This window comes from Hoplias malabaricus, chromosome 14 (genome assembly GCF_029633855.1).
Source record: "Hoplias malabaricus isolate fHopMal1 chromosome 14, fHopMal1.hap1, whole genome shotgun sequence".
Classification (NCBI taxonomy): domain Eukaryota; kingdom Metazoa; phylum Chordata; class Actinopteri; order Characiformes; family Erythrinidae; genus Hoplias; species Hoplias malabaricus.
This window is the reverse complement of record NC_089813.1, coordinates 34,456,770-34,473,389: the sequence shown is the minus strand read 5'-3', so window position 1 is coordinate 34,473,389 and position 16,620 is coordinate 34,456,770. Positions and strand designations below refer to the sequence as shown.

Here is a 16,620-nt window from a genome sequence, read left to right as displayed (position 1 = left end):
GTTTCACTGAATTTCCAGTGCCTTGTTTAGATCTCGTGGGGAAACACGGAAGATATGAATAAAATGGAATGACCACAGTTGTCTAATTAGTGACTTTACCATTGCATTGAAGAGCAGAGGCCATACTGGTCAGAGATAACGCGAGTTGAAGCATTATTACTGAAATAGAGGCTCTTACAATACGCTCTGAAGGGGTGAGAATCTTTCATCAATTCGCCTTCAAAGCATGAATAACTGTGGTGCCATACGAGAATTTTACTACAAATCAGAACCAGCGAATTCCTCAATACAACTCTCTCCCATCAGCCTTTTCTCCGCACTTCCATCCAGATGTTTCGTGTCATCAGTGGCGTGACTGGAAGCCAGCTCATGTGTCTTGGAATGTTCTAGGACAGGGGTGTGCAAAGTCCGGGCCCCGGGCCAAATGCAGCCCACTAAGATTTTAATTGGCCCGCAGCATCACTTTTAAGAATACATCATTAGTGCCCCTCGGCAGTTTTTCCTTTCACCTGATGGTGGCAGCAGTGTGCAAATGTATAAGATACTGCACCCCTGTGTTAATGAACTAAGCTCAATTTTAACATTAATTTCTCTGGGCCAACAAATTAATTCACAGAACAACATTTGGTGATGGCTGCAGCAAAAGAAACCTCAAAGTTCAGTGAGAACTGGCGATTTTAAAGGCTAAGCACCACTTAATGGACCTCCATGAATATTTCACATTATTTTAGTTACTGACATATATAAGTATGAATTAAAATGAAAATAGCATGCTTAATATGCTTTAAAACTGACAATTTTATTAAATTGACGGAAAAAACCGAGCTCGCTACGGAAATTCTTGAACGCAGCCGTGACGTCACTGGCGGACAACAGCTGAACAACGCCGCGGTAAAACACCGTTATGACAGTATCTAGCTAAATAACCAACATTATTCATGACAATAGCCCAGCAATAAGCTAAACTCAAATTTACATTTCTTGTAAATGTGATCGAAGTCGAACTCGAATTCATCCGACACTATAAACTATAAACCTCCGTAATGCAGCTACGTAGCCGAGTATAATCTGAGACACCGAGTTTAGCAAGTCAAGCTAACGTTAACTAACACCAACTAAAACAGGCGAAGTGAGTGTCCTTACCCTGTTTACCTCCATGTTACAGAGGCTCTTGAACACCTTTCGTTGGTGTCCTTACATGCCCATACTGTTGGAAAAGCGCCAGTGAAATGAGCACTACGGATAACAGAGTGAGCGGATGGTCCTTTCCAAAGTGCCTGTTTAAAGTTGACAAATTTAGTCCATTTTCTGGATATTTTGGGATCTTTGGGCTATTTGTTCACAGATGTCCCACTGTACATTGAATGATTGCAGCCAAAAATAACACACCTTTTCGTCATTTTGCATTAAATTAAGTGCAGCTTCTAGAGTTGTTGTCCACCGTCTACGTCACAGGCAAGACGCCTATTAGAGTTTCCGAACACCGTTGGGGGGGGGGGGGGGGGGTGGGACCAACGGTCTTTTAACCTTATTCCTTGAATTAGTAAGAAATAACATGTTTTCTGACTATCAATAAACACAAGTTAGGAACTCAAATTCCACTGTATTTATTTGTTTGACACTTTCATATAGCTGGTGCTTAGCCTTTAAGGGAGATGCAAGTATCGGCAGTAAAATGTTGGATTTTAAACTCTTTTGATATTCTGCAGCAGTTAATGCTCTAAGATGAAATTCAGTAATTAACAAATACAAACTGTTTTGTAAATTTGTGTTTTTCATATTTTGAAAACACTGTTATAATTTATGAATAATATATTTGGAAAGAGAGGCTGGCCCTTAAGAATTTTGATATGATCCAGTTTGGCTCCCTTTGAAAAATGTTTGGACACCCCTGGCGCGACATCTTCCTCTTCCTAGTTCTGTCAACGTCATCAATGTAAAGCACGTTTTGCTGAGTCTGCCATGATTTTAAAGCAGTTAAAAGAAACAAACAAACAAAATCCCACACACAGCAACTGAAAACCCAAGTAACACACTGCAGCTCCTCTTTCTCCGACTGGACACACGTGCACATGCTCATTGTCATGGTAACGTGTACAATTTTGGAGATCATCATCAGATTGTTGAGCAGAGAGTACAATATAAACACCTCAGTCTCAGAACACTATCAGAATGGAGAAGGCGTTTGTGTGTAAACATAGTCAGTGACGTCCTTGAGCTACTCACGATACCTCCTTATTTACTGAGAGATGGGGATTTGAAGAAAGGCCCATGTAACTTCTCAGCACTTACACCTGTAAGCTAGGAGAAGAACTAAGCCTAATTTTGCTGTATGACAGATGTATATAATGATCATCTCCTACTGTATCTCACCATGAAGTCTCAAAGGGGAAATTAAACTGTAATCTGAGTCTATACACTAATGTGTTTTTTTATAAAGAGATAAAACAGAGTGTTCCAAAGTGAAGTGTCTCACACACACAGAGTTAAACACTGGCACCTGTGCACCACACATACCAGACGCCCACACGGCTGCACTTTCCAAAATAACTCAATGTTATGAGAGCTAAGTAAACTATCGTCACTGCAGGAACAAAGCCTGGTGTCTGTGTAATGGTAACTTCACCAGGGAGTCAAAAAAAAAACCTTCTGAACGTCCAATGGAAGTTAACACAACAGTATAATTTCCCAAGACTTTCTGAACCACGTCTGTCCATCCATTACAAAAATGTCACAAAATGTACAGCCACACTGCTATTACCAAATTATGTCATCATCTGAAAAATCACCAAAGTTGGTTTTGTTCAGACAACAATGCTACTCTTCTGTGATCGTTTGTTGACTCTTTAGTCATCTGCCTTTAACTCTGTCTTGGCATTTGTAGCCATGATGGTGAGTGTGTTGGGTCAGATGATAATACATTTAGCTTCAGAGACACTGCAGGAGACAAAGCAGTAACACAAAGTGGACCTGACCACAGAGACCACAGCCCAAACACTCCCCACTGCCCTCTGCCTGTCCAGTGCGTCAAACAGAGTAACCAGTAACGTCATGCCCCCCCCGCCCGTAACCCCCGACCTCTTCACACTCATGCAGCAAGCACAAAAGCATTCCCTCAAAGTCATGTTTACTTAGCTCAAAGACTTTATTGATAGTGATGACATGCAGCATTCCTAAAATTTGAGATGGGGAGGGGGGGCTCTTTGTACCACACCCATTACCCTCTGGCTTATATACAAGCAGCTAACAAAACCACAACCCCTTACCGCTCTAACTAAGGGTTGATGACTACTAATTATTATTCGTTGACCACTAACACAAACATGTGAGTTTTTCAGACATGTACCAAAGTGTTTTGGCAGCAGTTTGCAAATATTATGTTGGTGACAGACGCTACAAGGCGTGAGACAGGACAGAGAGACTTCTGAACAGTGTCTGTTTAAGTTCAAAATTCTGCTGATTGAAATCAAACTGCCTCTGTTTCTGTGCACTGCCTTTCTCAGACCAATGGGAGACTTTAATGATTTTATTTTTCCAAGCTAAATGCTAGGAGCAAGAAATCAACCCTGGACATCTGTGAGCCCTTTCACAGTGAGATATAGCCCTTGTCGCTGAACCAAAAACAAGCAGATTACTCTGTATTTGCTGAGCATTGCTCTACTTTACATCAGGAGTTTGTTTTGCTGTGCACACGTCATGCTAAGTTAGCTGTTTCTGGATGTCTTTCATGGCACTAAAATGATTCTGTCTGATCCAGTCACGAGTTCTCTACCTCTAAGCCGTATGGGGCTATTAGCCAATATTTTAACATTGTTGTATTCTGACTGGTATTTTCAAACACATGAATAATTGCTGTGGGCTGCGAGTGTTTCGTAGAAAGACGACACGTTTCCGAAACCCCTAATGCCTATAAGGCCACAATATGCCCATGCCCCAGTGTCCTGGAAACTTAAGAGTATTCTGTTTCATAACAGCATAACATCATACTATTATTTTCACAAGCTTAAGCACTGAACTATCCCACTGAACACATCACTAATCACAGTGACTAACTGCAAGCTTCCTTATGGCAGCATGTCCTACCTCAGAGACTATAATAAGCAAAAGAAAATAAGGAACAAGATGGGACAGGAGTAGAGGCTGTACCCGCCCTGTACCAAGTAAACAGCACTCATTCAGGCCCAGTGGGTTCACACAGGAACATCTGGCACCCAGGAGCGCTGTTCAAAACAGAGCACAACTTCTCACACCAACATTTACACAGTGTACCTTCAGTACGTCCGCAGCTGTCAAACAACAGCGATTAAGTCACGGCACAGAGTTAATTATCAGGACAGTCCAGTGACAGGAGAATCCACAGAAGACCTTTAAAACGATCAAATATTAACAAGTGGAAACTGGATGGTGCATGTTCCAATAACAAGGAGAGAGAGAGAGAGAGAGAGAGAGAGCGCATGTAAGAATGTAACTGGTTTTATTCAACTCAGATAAATACTTTAATGTATCCATAACCAAGAAAACTCTAAGCTTAGTTTGAACAACACTAATATTTTACACCCATTCCACTGTCAAAAGAAACCCATATGTGCCCTGTTTGATTATTTTACAGTGAGCAGTGAAGGCCAGGATCAAACTCCAGGGGGGGAGTGGACGGCTGGAACGTTGTAGAGACTTGAAGCAGGAGGAAGCACTCAGTAAAAGACAGAAGGAAATCTAAACAGCTGGCGGGAAGAGGGAAGATAAAAAAGAGTGAGGAAGAAGCTGCATGCTGACAGCAGAAAGTAAAGGAAGTTGGAGCGAAAGCACGAAGAAGAAATAAACAACGCACACAGAAGCTGTGAAATGGAAAAGTTATTGCTTTACCCTTCAGCGTTCTTCAGAGAGCTGGTGGAGCGCGAGCGAGGCTTCATAATAATGCTCATGATGACCACCAGCCTGTCCCTCCGCTGCTGTGTGTTTTGTGTGTGTCCTCACATGCTTTCTCTGCTTCCCCTCCAGCGGTCAAAAAGAGGCCAATCTCCTCTCACCTCACACACACACTCTTCTGCTCTTCCTTCACTTCCACACACGCTCACACAAGTAGAGCTGAAGTGTTTTCACCACGCCCACTATTACTACAGAGGGAAAGACCTCCCCAGGCGGAGGTCTCTCCCTTTCCTTTCACCAACTCTCGCATTTTCTTTCTTTCCCCAGCTTTCTGTCCACAATTCTCATTCCTTCTCTCAACAGTTTTAATATTCTCTCTCTTTCTCACATAGTCTCTCTCTCTTTCTCACACAGTCTCTCTCTTTCTCACACAGTCTCTTTCACTCACAGTCTCTCTCTCTCTCTCTCTCTCACACACACACAGTCTCTCTCTCTAGGGTGTTTTTATTTTTATAGATGTATTGTTACTCTGCTAAGAGCAATAGGACCCTACAGTGGTGTCAGGTAACAGAGAGGGACTCTGGTGGAGTGTCCACACACACACACACACACACACACACACACTACTCTAAACAGCTTAGTACAGATTAAAGTTTGTACACATGTGATCAAGAAAAACAGTTTACTTATTTACTTACTGACTATAAAAATTATTATTCATCGATGTTGGTCCAAAAGACTTATTTAAAACGCTGACACAGATGTTCACTCAAACATTTATTTATATAAAAAGTCTGTTGTGTAATGTCTGTGTGTTAAGGTGAGTACAAAATTCACTACTTTCTTCGGCCTCTACTCGAGTTTAAGCTGTGTGACTGACACTTTTACACCCTTTGTACATACATCTAACTATAACCCCCTGCTGAGGCTGGTGTTCAGACACTCTCAGCTCGACTTGTCATGTCTAGTCAAGTGGTCCTTGTCATTCCTTAATATTAGTTGTATATATCAGAGCAAAATATGGTTCTTCAGGCTCAGCACACAACAGCAGCTCATTCCATGCACACTTTCACACTCAGACTGACACAAACACCAGCTGCACAGGACAGATTCATGACGAGAAACAGAGGGCGAGCTGTCGAGCTGTTTAAGTAAAATGAAGGGGGGTAAAAACACTAAGAAATTCCGAGATTCATATCACAAGTCATATTTATGAGAATTGAAGGGTTTAAAGAGTTGAAAGCTCTGGAAAACTGAGATGATTCTGTGTTTTTAGCAGAAAACTAATGCCACATACTGACAGATAGGGCATTTTCTACAGCAAATAAATAAAATCTCCAATCAGAGACAAGTGTGTAGAAACAGATGAATTCCATTTGTCTTTCAAAACCACTTAGGGCTGGACGATGTGGTCAAGATTTATATCACAATATATTTCTAAATTTCAGTCAATGAGATGTAATTACAATACAGATACAAACAACATAAAAGCCACAGAAAAACTGCCAACGAACATGACATCACAGTCAAACAAAGCTTTGTCAATGTTAATGTTTTTAAACCAACTTTAAAATTTTGGGCAGTTTACTGTTTATTGAAGGTATCGAAGCATTCGAGCCCTCACCTCCAGACTCCATAACAGCTTCTTCCCACATGCTATCAGACTCCTGAACATCTAGAGACTGAGACTGGACTGAAGAAGCGCACACACACCTTCACAAAACACTGGTTTAATGGACTGAAAATGATATACTGAAAATGAGTGTACTGTTTACACATGTCCTGTTGACATCATGGTTACATCCAGTTATCGTTTACAGCACAAATACACTTTAAATTGCAGTGTCTCTCTCCCTCAGCCCCCCCCGGTACTTATGGTTTTGGTATTGTCTTGTATTATTGTATTGTACTGTACTGTATGTATATTGTTTTGTATTTTCTTAGCCATGTCTTTTTGCACTTTAATGTGTGTGCACTGTTTTATGCTTGCACTAGCTTTGCACTAGTTGCACTTTAATGTTGTGTATTGTTTTATGTAGCACCTTGGTCCTGGAGGAACGCTATTTCGTTTCACTGTGTACTGTAAACACTGTATACTGCTGGAATGACAAACGTCTTGAACTTAAACTTGAAAAAACATGAACTTGAAATATATATTGATATAAAATCACTGTCCAGCCATAAAACCACTGCAGAATTCCAAACAGAGGGGTTTCCTGGGATGTGCTTCAGTGAAGAGAACTCAGAGGTTGTGATGTTATTTACCATCGTGGTATTGTCTTATAACTTAAAACTTTCCTCTTCTCTTTTTCCTTGAACTTATTTTTATTATATGAAAGTGTTGATGGTAAAACATTGTAAATTGCATTTCATCCCCAATTCTCATCCCTGGAAGAGAATGTGAATCCATTCTTATAAAAGTCTTCTGTCTGAGAACGATTAGAGCCAGATGTCTGGTCCCAATCCTGAGCACTGTGCAAAATTCTGACTTTGTTTACATCTAAAGCAGACATTAACAAAAGAAAACAGATACGTCTTTTAAATAGACTCCTTGTTGTTCTGACTTACTGCATTTCCCGTATCTCCTCCTCTGACCTCTATTTCTCACCCTTTAAGCCTCACAGGTCTCTGTAAGAGTCTTTAATACTGACGCAGAGCCATTAGGGAAATGCTGGCTGGTAATTGACCAGCGTCATGAGGAGCGTGAAGGGTGTTTACAGCGGATTTCCTGTGGTTAACACCAGCCCCTCATTTCAAACCACTACAGTGGGTGAGTAACAGGCCCGTAGTGAAATATCCTCAAACAGCTTTAGTAAAGCAGCCTCATCTCAACAACCACAACAACACTTTATTCTAAAATCAGGGATTATTTACACATGAATATTACTTTAATACAAAGCCAACGAGTGTGCAACAACACTGTACATACTTAAAGTTAGAGACAACAATCAAAAAGTGTCATACAACATCGCCCCCTAGTGCTTCAACCATGAAATATCATCTCAAATTCACCAAGAGAATGAAGACAAATAACGGACATAAATACAAATACATTTCTGCATCACGTTTAAAAAGCGTGTTTGATGTTTAGTTTGTTTGTTATGGGTATAGATTATTTACTATCAGTGTTTATTCTGCTTTATTCTTTTTTTCTTGAGAACAGCACTGTGTCGATTGCAGAACTGTGGATCAGTTCTATAGTTCTGTAAAATTGTATGTAAAATAATATTTTAAATTACTTAAAAATAAATGTAATTTCAAAGTGGAAACCATTTTTCTGACTTTTAAATGAGCAATATCGAGTTCCTACATATTCCCAGCTCCATGTTTGGAGTTCGTTGATATTAGTCTCCAATCACATTTGTTGATAATGGAAACCAAATATTTGAGCATTAAAATAAAACAGCCAAATTAAATCTAATTGCGGAGATTTGATGAGTCTGAGACTTTCTGAAATACTATTAATTGAACTTCAAATTCTTCAGAGGTCACAGATTAATCGTGAACAGCGAGTACCTGCGAGACTTGAAGTAGCGCTTCCTCTTCTTGCCTTTAGGAGAGCTCATGTTGAAAGATAGCTGCCATTCCACAGTAAACGCTTTAAAAGAGATGCACGACTCTGCCGGACCTGCAGCACAGCTGACACTGCTGAGGACAGTGCTGGTGTGACAGAACAGAACTCCGGGTTCCTGTGAGAACGTCCACGTCAATGTCCCCGACCTCCCTCTGTAATCCCATCAAATCCCGGTCTGGCCTTGTTGACCGGCTGCCAGCAGATTCTACAGCGCAGCTGTGCTCAGGATGGGTTTTCCCTTCTCTACACAGTCCACTAGAGGCACCTGGGATAAGAACAGCCCCTTGAGGCCCAGCAAAACAACACTATTCCCTCAACCAGTTACAGATAGCAGCTACAATCCTGACTGCTCTTCTCTATTGTTACATTTGTGGTGCTGGGCAGAAGCTCTTATGGTGTGTTTTCCCTGTGTCTGTGTGGGTTTACTCCATAAACATGCACACAAACTGTTCTTGGAAGCTGCGATAGCTACGTCACATGTAGCCACTCCCACCTCTGTTACTTCCACCCAGATTTATTTTCAAGTGCAAATGCATCAAGAACATTATTGACATCCTGTGGTAAAATGACATTACCCCAGCTCCCCATGTAAAACTAATCCTGTCAGAGCAGGGCTTTGGGAAGATATTACTCTGGTAACCCAGATCACTTTCCATGTTAACCTTAGCGGGGTGACTGTAGTCGAACTGAGTTTAGTTCAGTTCATGGAGGTAAATCTTTTGTGATGTGAGTAAAGCCATCGGTGGGAGATGCCTGTGGGGTTTAAGGAAAACGTCCTAGACGCAGTAAGTCCATTACAGATCGGCGTGTACTTAAGCCCTTTAACACAAGCTTTTTAAAACCTATCCAGACTAGGGACTGATAAAGAGCCTGAACTGCCACTAACTGTGGGAATTATGAACAAGGAAATGTGGCTTAAGTTTTATATGGTGCAGAAGTGTGAAATATTTATACCCAAGCCACCTACCCCCCAACTGCTTCTGCGAGCTACGATGGCTGTGTACTCACAGCCCCAGCTCACTAGTGTGTGTGTGTTTTCACTGCCACAGATGGGTTAAATATACATTTGTACATTGTGTAATGAAAATAAAATCATATTTACTTTTAGATTTTTTATGCCTTATGTTTATGTTACCACAGGATGCCAACAATTTTTATGACTGCTAGGTATGAGGCATTTGGGTATACATTATTGATGAGAGTGTTTACATGATTTGAGCGATTAATTTAATTATCCTATCTTTTTATCTGATCATAATCAAAGCAGAAATAGGTGCAAAAAGGCACCAGCTTCTTTACTGATGAAGGTATTCAGATGGAACTAAAATAACTGAAGAACAATGGTCCACAACCATTCACTTATTATATTTGTTGGATCATTCTACTCCTTTTCACAGCCTGCTCATTAAGAGGTGCTTACTGGCCGAGCAGCTCTGAGAGCCTGGACATTTGAAATGACCATTATTCTATGGTAAACTGCACATCAGAGATCAGTAAATTGGATCTACAGTGAATGCTAGTAAGCACAAAAATAACATCTGAATCAATGACTCTGCAGTAGCAGGTTCTCCCAAGGGGCAGCAAAAGGATAGTTCTGTCTCTCTTGCCTCTTTTTTTCTTTTCTTTAAATATTTGCTTTAAAATGCAATGTCACTATCAATCTTCCACAACATGAGTGATTTAGTCTAATCATATACAACCAGAGCTGATTTATAAAGTAACACCTTGTTGTCACAGATTTTAACCACATTAAGGAGAACAGATGGCGTGCATTAGTAATGTATGGCTTATCTCCATTCTGCATATACAACCAGCTCATATCTGTGTGTAGTACAGAACATCCCTTTAAAGCCTAACAGTGCTACTGCTACTTAATATTGATTAGAGAAACAACAGGAGTTAAGCTGGACATTCGTTCACCATCCACTTTATTAAAAACAACCAGTTGCCATTTTCCACTGTATGCATTAATTACTGTACAGCCCTTGAAATATTTATTTTACACTAAGTTTGAGACTATAAAATAAGAGTAGAGAGGAGATTAACAATAAGAATATCCATTATACAGAAGGCCAAGTCCATTATTCTACTGAGAAAATACAGTTTAACACTACGGATCTAAAAAGATCGGATAAATACGTGAAAACAGTGGCAGGAATTCCTCCACTGCACGAACCAGAGAGAGAAGACTGTAGAAGGTCTGTCCTCAGCTCACTGTCGGCGCAATTACTGTAAAAACGTGTGACTTCACGTCCTTTGTTTCATTTGTATTGCGTTCACACTTGAAACTAATTGCACCAGAGTATATAAAGAAACAGACCGGGACCCACCTGGCTCAGGCGGCCATGGTCCACTTGTTTGGAGTTCAAAAGGGAGCGTTCACATTTATTGTAAGAAACCGCATTAACAGAGTAACCGGGTTTGTTTTCATTGAACCAAAAACACCCTAAAAAATAGACATGATCCTCCTAAAAAAAGAATAGAGGCCAAGGGAAGTCATATTAAAGTCATAAATTCATTCATTCATCTGTAAACGCTTATTCAGATTGGCAGCCTACCAGGAACTCACTCAAATTGTATTGATGATATAAAATATTCTTTGTGGTACGAGCTGGAACGAGTACAATCGGTCGCAGCGGTAGATCTGAGATTTTTACACAAGCAAGACAGTGGTTTCTAATAAAGTGTTGGATGAGTTTATTACGCAGAAAAAACATCCACCAGATCTGTTGAGCAATATAATTCTCCAAGAAATATGCCGCATCACAGTTACACAGCTGTCATCCTCAACCAACGCTCAAACACAGAACAAAGCTACTTTATTTGTGCTTCAAATTAATCCGCCCAAAATAGCTCAACCTTCCTTTGGCTGGGAACTCTGAAGAGAGCGTGCGGGTAAACGTACTGCTTTGTGACAGTGCTCTTGGACTCCTGTGTGTGTTAATGACAGCGGTACTGGGCACATATCTGATAGCAGCGCTGTTGCCCAGCATTCAGCCCCTGGACCTGCAATAGACACACACAATGTCTTTCAGTGAACTGTCGATATTGACCCACGCCTGTTTTTCTCATGCAAACAACAGAACTGGAGCAGATACGCCCTGCTTTTGAGACGCCGCTCTTATGAGAACACTAGCACCGAAGTGATGACCCAACACACTGGTGGACATTTATAACTCCTGACAAGGTCCAATATTAGCAGAGCAGAAGTCATTATGGCCACTGAAGAGATGCCATTCATCCCCTCGCGGCCAACGTGGACAGAGATAAGAGCAGTGTTAAGCCTGAAGCAAGGCTTTACAGGGTTCCTACAAATCAATAGCTGCATAAGCACTTTACTTCTGCTGCGATTAGTGTTCTCTCATTGATGATTCTGAAGCCAACGCTGCGTTTGACTTCTGCCACATGTTCTGTAGGTGTTACTCAGTGCAGTGGAGCAAGGTACGGCCTTTATTCTCCCAGCAAAGCAGACAGCTCTCCATCAAGCTCAACAGTGGAGTAAAGATTTGGAGAAAACACTGAAACCAGGCAAAGTTTGCAGGTCGAAACATGCAGTTAATATTCACACACTTCGCTGTCTCTCGAGAACACAAAACCAAACGCACATCACCAGACACAAAGCGAAAACAACGACCAAATCAAGCCGCGTATCAGCATGATCAAAACAGTCCTACTTCACAACAAGTCGGCTTTACCATCTCCTCCTCCCTTTGATGTCGATGGGCTTGTTGATGGCATACGGAGAGCCGTTGATGCAGGCGCTGCGGTAGCGGGCCACTCTCTCCAGAGAACAGAGCTCTGAACTCACAGGCAAACTCATCGCCACGGGAGGAGAGGACGCGGCGTGACCAGCGACAACAGCAGCAGCACGCTCCCGGCCGACAAGAACGCACAGGCGACACAGCCTCCCTCTGAGCACCCCACCAGTTCAGAGTGGAAGAAAGAGCTCAAGAAGAAAATGTGCAGACAGGTGGAGGGAGGGGTGAGAGAGGGAAAGAGAAAGGTGAGAGTGTGAAAGGGAGAGAGAGGGAGGAGGGGAAAGAGAGAGAGTGAAGGAGGGAGGTAAGAGTGGAAAAAGGACAGACACAAAGGTAGAGAAATTATTAAACGAAAGCGTGTGTGAAAGAAAGAGAGAGACTAGTAAAAACAATTAAGGATCTTTAATAAGGGGATGGGAGCCCATTTAAAATGTGTGTGTGTGTGTGTGTGTGTGTGGCATGTGCACGCTTTGGTTTCTTGGAATTCCTCCTGATTTACAGCCATTTGGAGAAGGCTTTTATGTGCAGAGTCTCTGGGCCTAATAAGAGAGGCGAGAGTGACGTAGACTGAGAACATTATCAATCCCGCGAGCTCATCACTGCCTCCTCATCTCTGCTTAGAGCCAATTTAACTCATAAAACAACTCAATGCCTTTTTGGCATGTAACACACTGGCCTGTGCATTGTGGATGATGGAGGATTGCACCTGGACGTGAACTCATGTGCGGAGCCTAATGATGATGCATCACAAGTGGTTTGAATCTGGCCTGGGAGAAGTCTATTTTAATGCACAGTGGAGTGAGCATTTCCCTCCCCAGGTCTTTCTCCACATTTTTTTTACACTGTTAAACCAGAGCCTAGCATGCCCTGCCAGATAAGAACATGTTCAAACAGATGTAAATAAGACTACAAACACTACAGTCTTCACCCTGCACAGTGGCACAGCAGGTAGTGTCCCTGTCACACTCCTCTGTGGTCCTGGGTTTGAGCCCTGCTCTAGGTGACTAGGGTCTGTGAGGAGTTTGGTGTGTTCTCCCTGTGTACCCATGGGTTTCCTCCGGGTGCTCCGGTGTCCTCCCATAGTCCAGAAACCCACATTGGTGGGAGGATTGGTAGGTGGACTGGCGACTCAGTGTCCGACTGTGTGTCCCCTCCAGGGTGTGTTCCCACCTTGCACCATAACACAATTGTTATTTTATCATTATTTATTATACCTTTTAAATAAATGAAATAATATAAATAAAACCATGTGATGCTTGCTAAAGTTTTGGCTTCGAGTTGTTTATTTGCTGTAAGGGTTAGGGCCAGGACAGCTGTCTTAAGTCTGTTTTTTCTCTTCCTGATGTTTAATATTATTGTTATCACTCTTGGCTCCTGCAGACGATCTAATGTCCCCAGCCTTCGAAAAATCATATTCTGCGACTAATAACTCACTGTCTGTAGATGTGAGAGGGTGTCAGACTGTAGTCTGGTAACGTCTCGTAGTTTAGGGTTAGTATTACAGGTATCTATGGATACAGCATTAGTCATGAGTCTTCTCTTTATCTTACATAATGCAGCCAATCAGGGACTTGTAAAAATGCACATAACACTGAGTAGGCGTGGCACACTGTGTCTGGAACAAAGCTCTAGAGAAGTAGTGTTCAGTTGTACAGCTTGTTGTTCCTCTACTCAAACACACACACGTACAGTTGAGTCTAATGTGTTTCAGGAGGGTAACTAGAAACAAAATAACCGCTGGATAACAGTCCTAATGACTCCCACACTCCACAGTTTTGCACTTTTGTCTCATTTTCAAGTTCCTTTGGAAGAGGTGTGCAGAATACAGAAATCAGAAATAACTTCCTGTTGGGGAGCAGGCTAGTCCTCATGCATCATGTTTCCGTTTAAATCCCATTAGACTTCTTAATAAAAGATGATGTGCCATGGTATGACACTATTTAATATGGTTCTATATAAAACTCAAATATTCAAATCACTGTACAGTCAGATGCACTATGCCTCATACTCACAAGAGGGCAGCAGAGCAGTATTTTGCTGAACAAACATGAGCCCACAGCACCACAGCTCTGTTAGCTGTGAACATGAGTCACTATTTATTCACTATGTATTCCTCCAGCTATTAACTGTTTCAGCTCTAATCACAGACTGTGTGGTGAATGAAATGTGCTAGACAAGCCACATGCTAAATTAATACAATTATTTAATAAGGCAAATTAACGTGCCTCCATTTTGTTTTTTAAGCTGTACTTACACTGAAGCAAAGCATGACATGAAATGAGATGCTCGGAGGAATCTATACATGAGCCTAAGGTCACTAGGATCAATTTCAGAGGTGGGTTAGAGGGATATAAAGCCCCCTAGCAATGAGCTTTGGAGCAGTGACCTCTGGAGATTCATCCATTTGAAATGAACTGGTGTGGCATCATTGATCCAGAATGAATCCAACATCAGTACTTGACCTCACTAATGTTCTCCTGGCTGGACACAATCAATTCCACTTCATGTTTACATCAAATGCAAAGTCTTTGTAAATGGGTACAGGCTTCTACAGTGGGGAAAGGGGGACTCTGAAGAAAATGTTGGATGAGATTTCCAAAACCATAAAGAGTAGAGCAGATTGAAGACAGGGAATCTCACACTTCAGAGCTGACTAAACTGGGTCTAGAATGCGATGGAGAAATGACTAAGTGCTAGAGATGTTTTTAACACCAGGCGCGAGAACACGGAATTAATTCACAGGAACTTCAGGAAAGTCCTCTATAGATGTTACCTGTCAAAACCATGCACACGGTATACCTTGAAATCGTGCATAGTCTCTAAGTGTTGTCGCAGTGGGGCAACTGATCCGCACAGTCAACCTGGCCCACCATTCCCACTGCGCCCAGGCATTGAGGTCGGTACTGGGAACTGACAAGTGCAAACCAGATGGTTGGTGGACAGAGTTGAGGACTGGACCCTGAGGCAGCCACGTCATTACTGTCACATCACACAACAAATAGCTAGGATACCGTCGTAATAAACGCAATCTATACTTCAGCAGAACTGTGTAAATAGAGTGAATGATCTTAATAGCCACTGAGAGCAATGACATTGGGGAAAAAAAGCAGAACGCAGAAAATTTCACAGTAGCCTCAGCCACTATATAATCATACATATTCTTCTGTGTTTATATGTATTATATCTATACGATAAGATACAATGGCACTTAATAGCCATTGTTAATGGAAGGGTGGCTCATGCCCAAGACTGCAGTGTTAGAGATATAAACAGCTTCCTAATCCACAACTGGTCCACTCAACACGCTGGAGTCCTCGTTGGGGTAAAATGAAGCACAATATCCAGTGGTTCGGATTGGCCCCATTATCCCTGCTGGAAGAGAAACTGACCCCCTTCAGAGGTAATTGAGGCTATCTGAGCTTCAAGCACTGGGCATCATGAGCAGCTTTATATAGACTCCCTCTTTTGTCACCACTAGAGTGCAATCTGTAACCAGCTGAGAGTATTTCTACCCCAGCCCATGTCTCTGTGAGAAATGCCCAAGCGGCTCTTTCGGCAGATTGGTGAATATACTACACCATGAGCAATAAACCAAGCTTGGTATAGTGGAATGTGCGCAGGGAGGCTAAAGTGCACTTTACCAGCACAAAAACAAAGTCCTTGCCTGCTTTATTTTTCTCAGAATCCAGGCTTGAAGCAGATGGTTTTGGGATTCCTGTGTACTATCATGAAAATCTTAAATATATTGCAAAATTCTGGTCAAAAATGGCTGAGAAAAAAAAGCAGCCACAGTGAGGGCAGTGCATTCAGTGTGCCCTGCTCTGAGATGTCCTCCCTGAAGATAAAGCGCATGGTGGGAGAGTTGGCTGAATTCATCCATCAGTGCTGGACAGCAGGCGCAGGGAAAGAGACAGGTAATCTCACCTCTCCAGCCAGGGTCCAGGGCCCACATCTGACGTCTTATCTGCCTTACATAACAGCGCTCAACCAAGCTGGAAGCTTCAAAAGAATAAGACGTGGCTTTAAACCTGCTTCTCGCTCTGGCTTGGATGCCTGCCATTAACAGCAGCTCTCTCCTCACAGCGACAATGACCACACACTAACAGATGTGTCTACTTATGTATGCAACATCCTCATTGTGCATAAATACAGGTTCAGAAGCGTTATTCATAATGGAGCCTTGCTAATTGAGTAATATGAGAGGCTACAGTCCAAACCGGCACCTCTGGAGGCAGGTGTGCCCGTTTTTTCAGAAACAGACAACTGGCACAATATCAGGGTTTGTCCCATTCACAGCTCCTGTCCAATTAATTAGACAAATAAAACTGGGCTGGAAAAAGACACTTCAATGACGTGTTAATGAGGACCATGTCTAATAGCTGTGGTCCACGGTGTGCGTCTGGACAAAACGGACAAAAACTA

The 16,620-nt window shown here is 42.0% G+C and overlaps 1 protein-coding gene across 8 annotated transcripts in view; it reads right to left on the bottom strand.

Moving 5' to 3' along the window:
• The window catches only part of pde4d (phosphodiesterase 4D, cAMP-specific), a 164,960-nt gene that overhangs the window by 27,698 nt on the left and 120,642 nt on the right, over positions 1–16,620 (bottom strand). Inside the window, exon 1 of one of the 8 annotated variants that reach the window (XM_066644875.1) lies at positions 4,864–4,944. The exons of the other annotated variants lie outside the window; for them this stretch is intronic. Within the exon in view, the coding sequence (XP_066500972.1) occupies positions 4,864–4,922 (59 nt within the window). The 5' untranslated portion in view covers positions 4,923–4,944. Of the gene's footprint in view, positions 1–4,863; positions 4,945–16,620 lie in introns of those variants that run through there. 8 annotated transcript variants of the gene reach the window in all.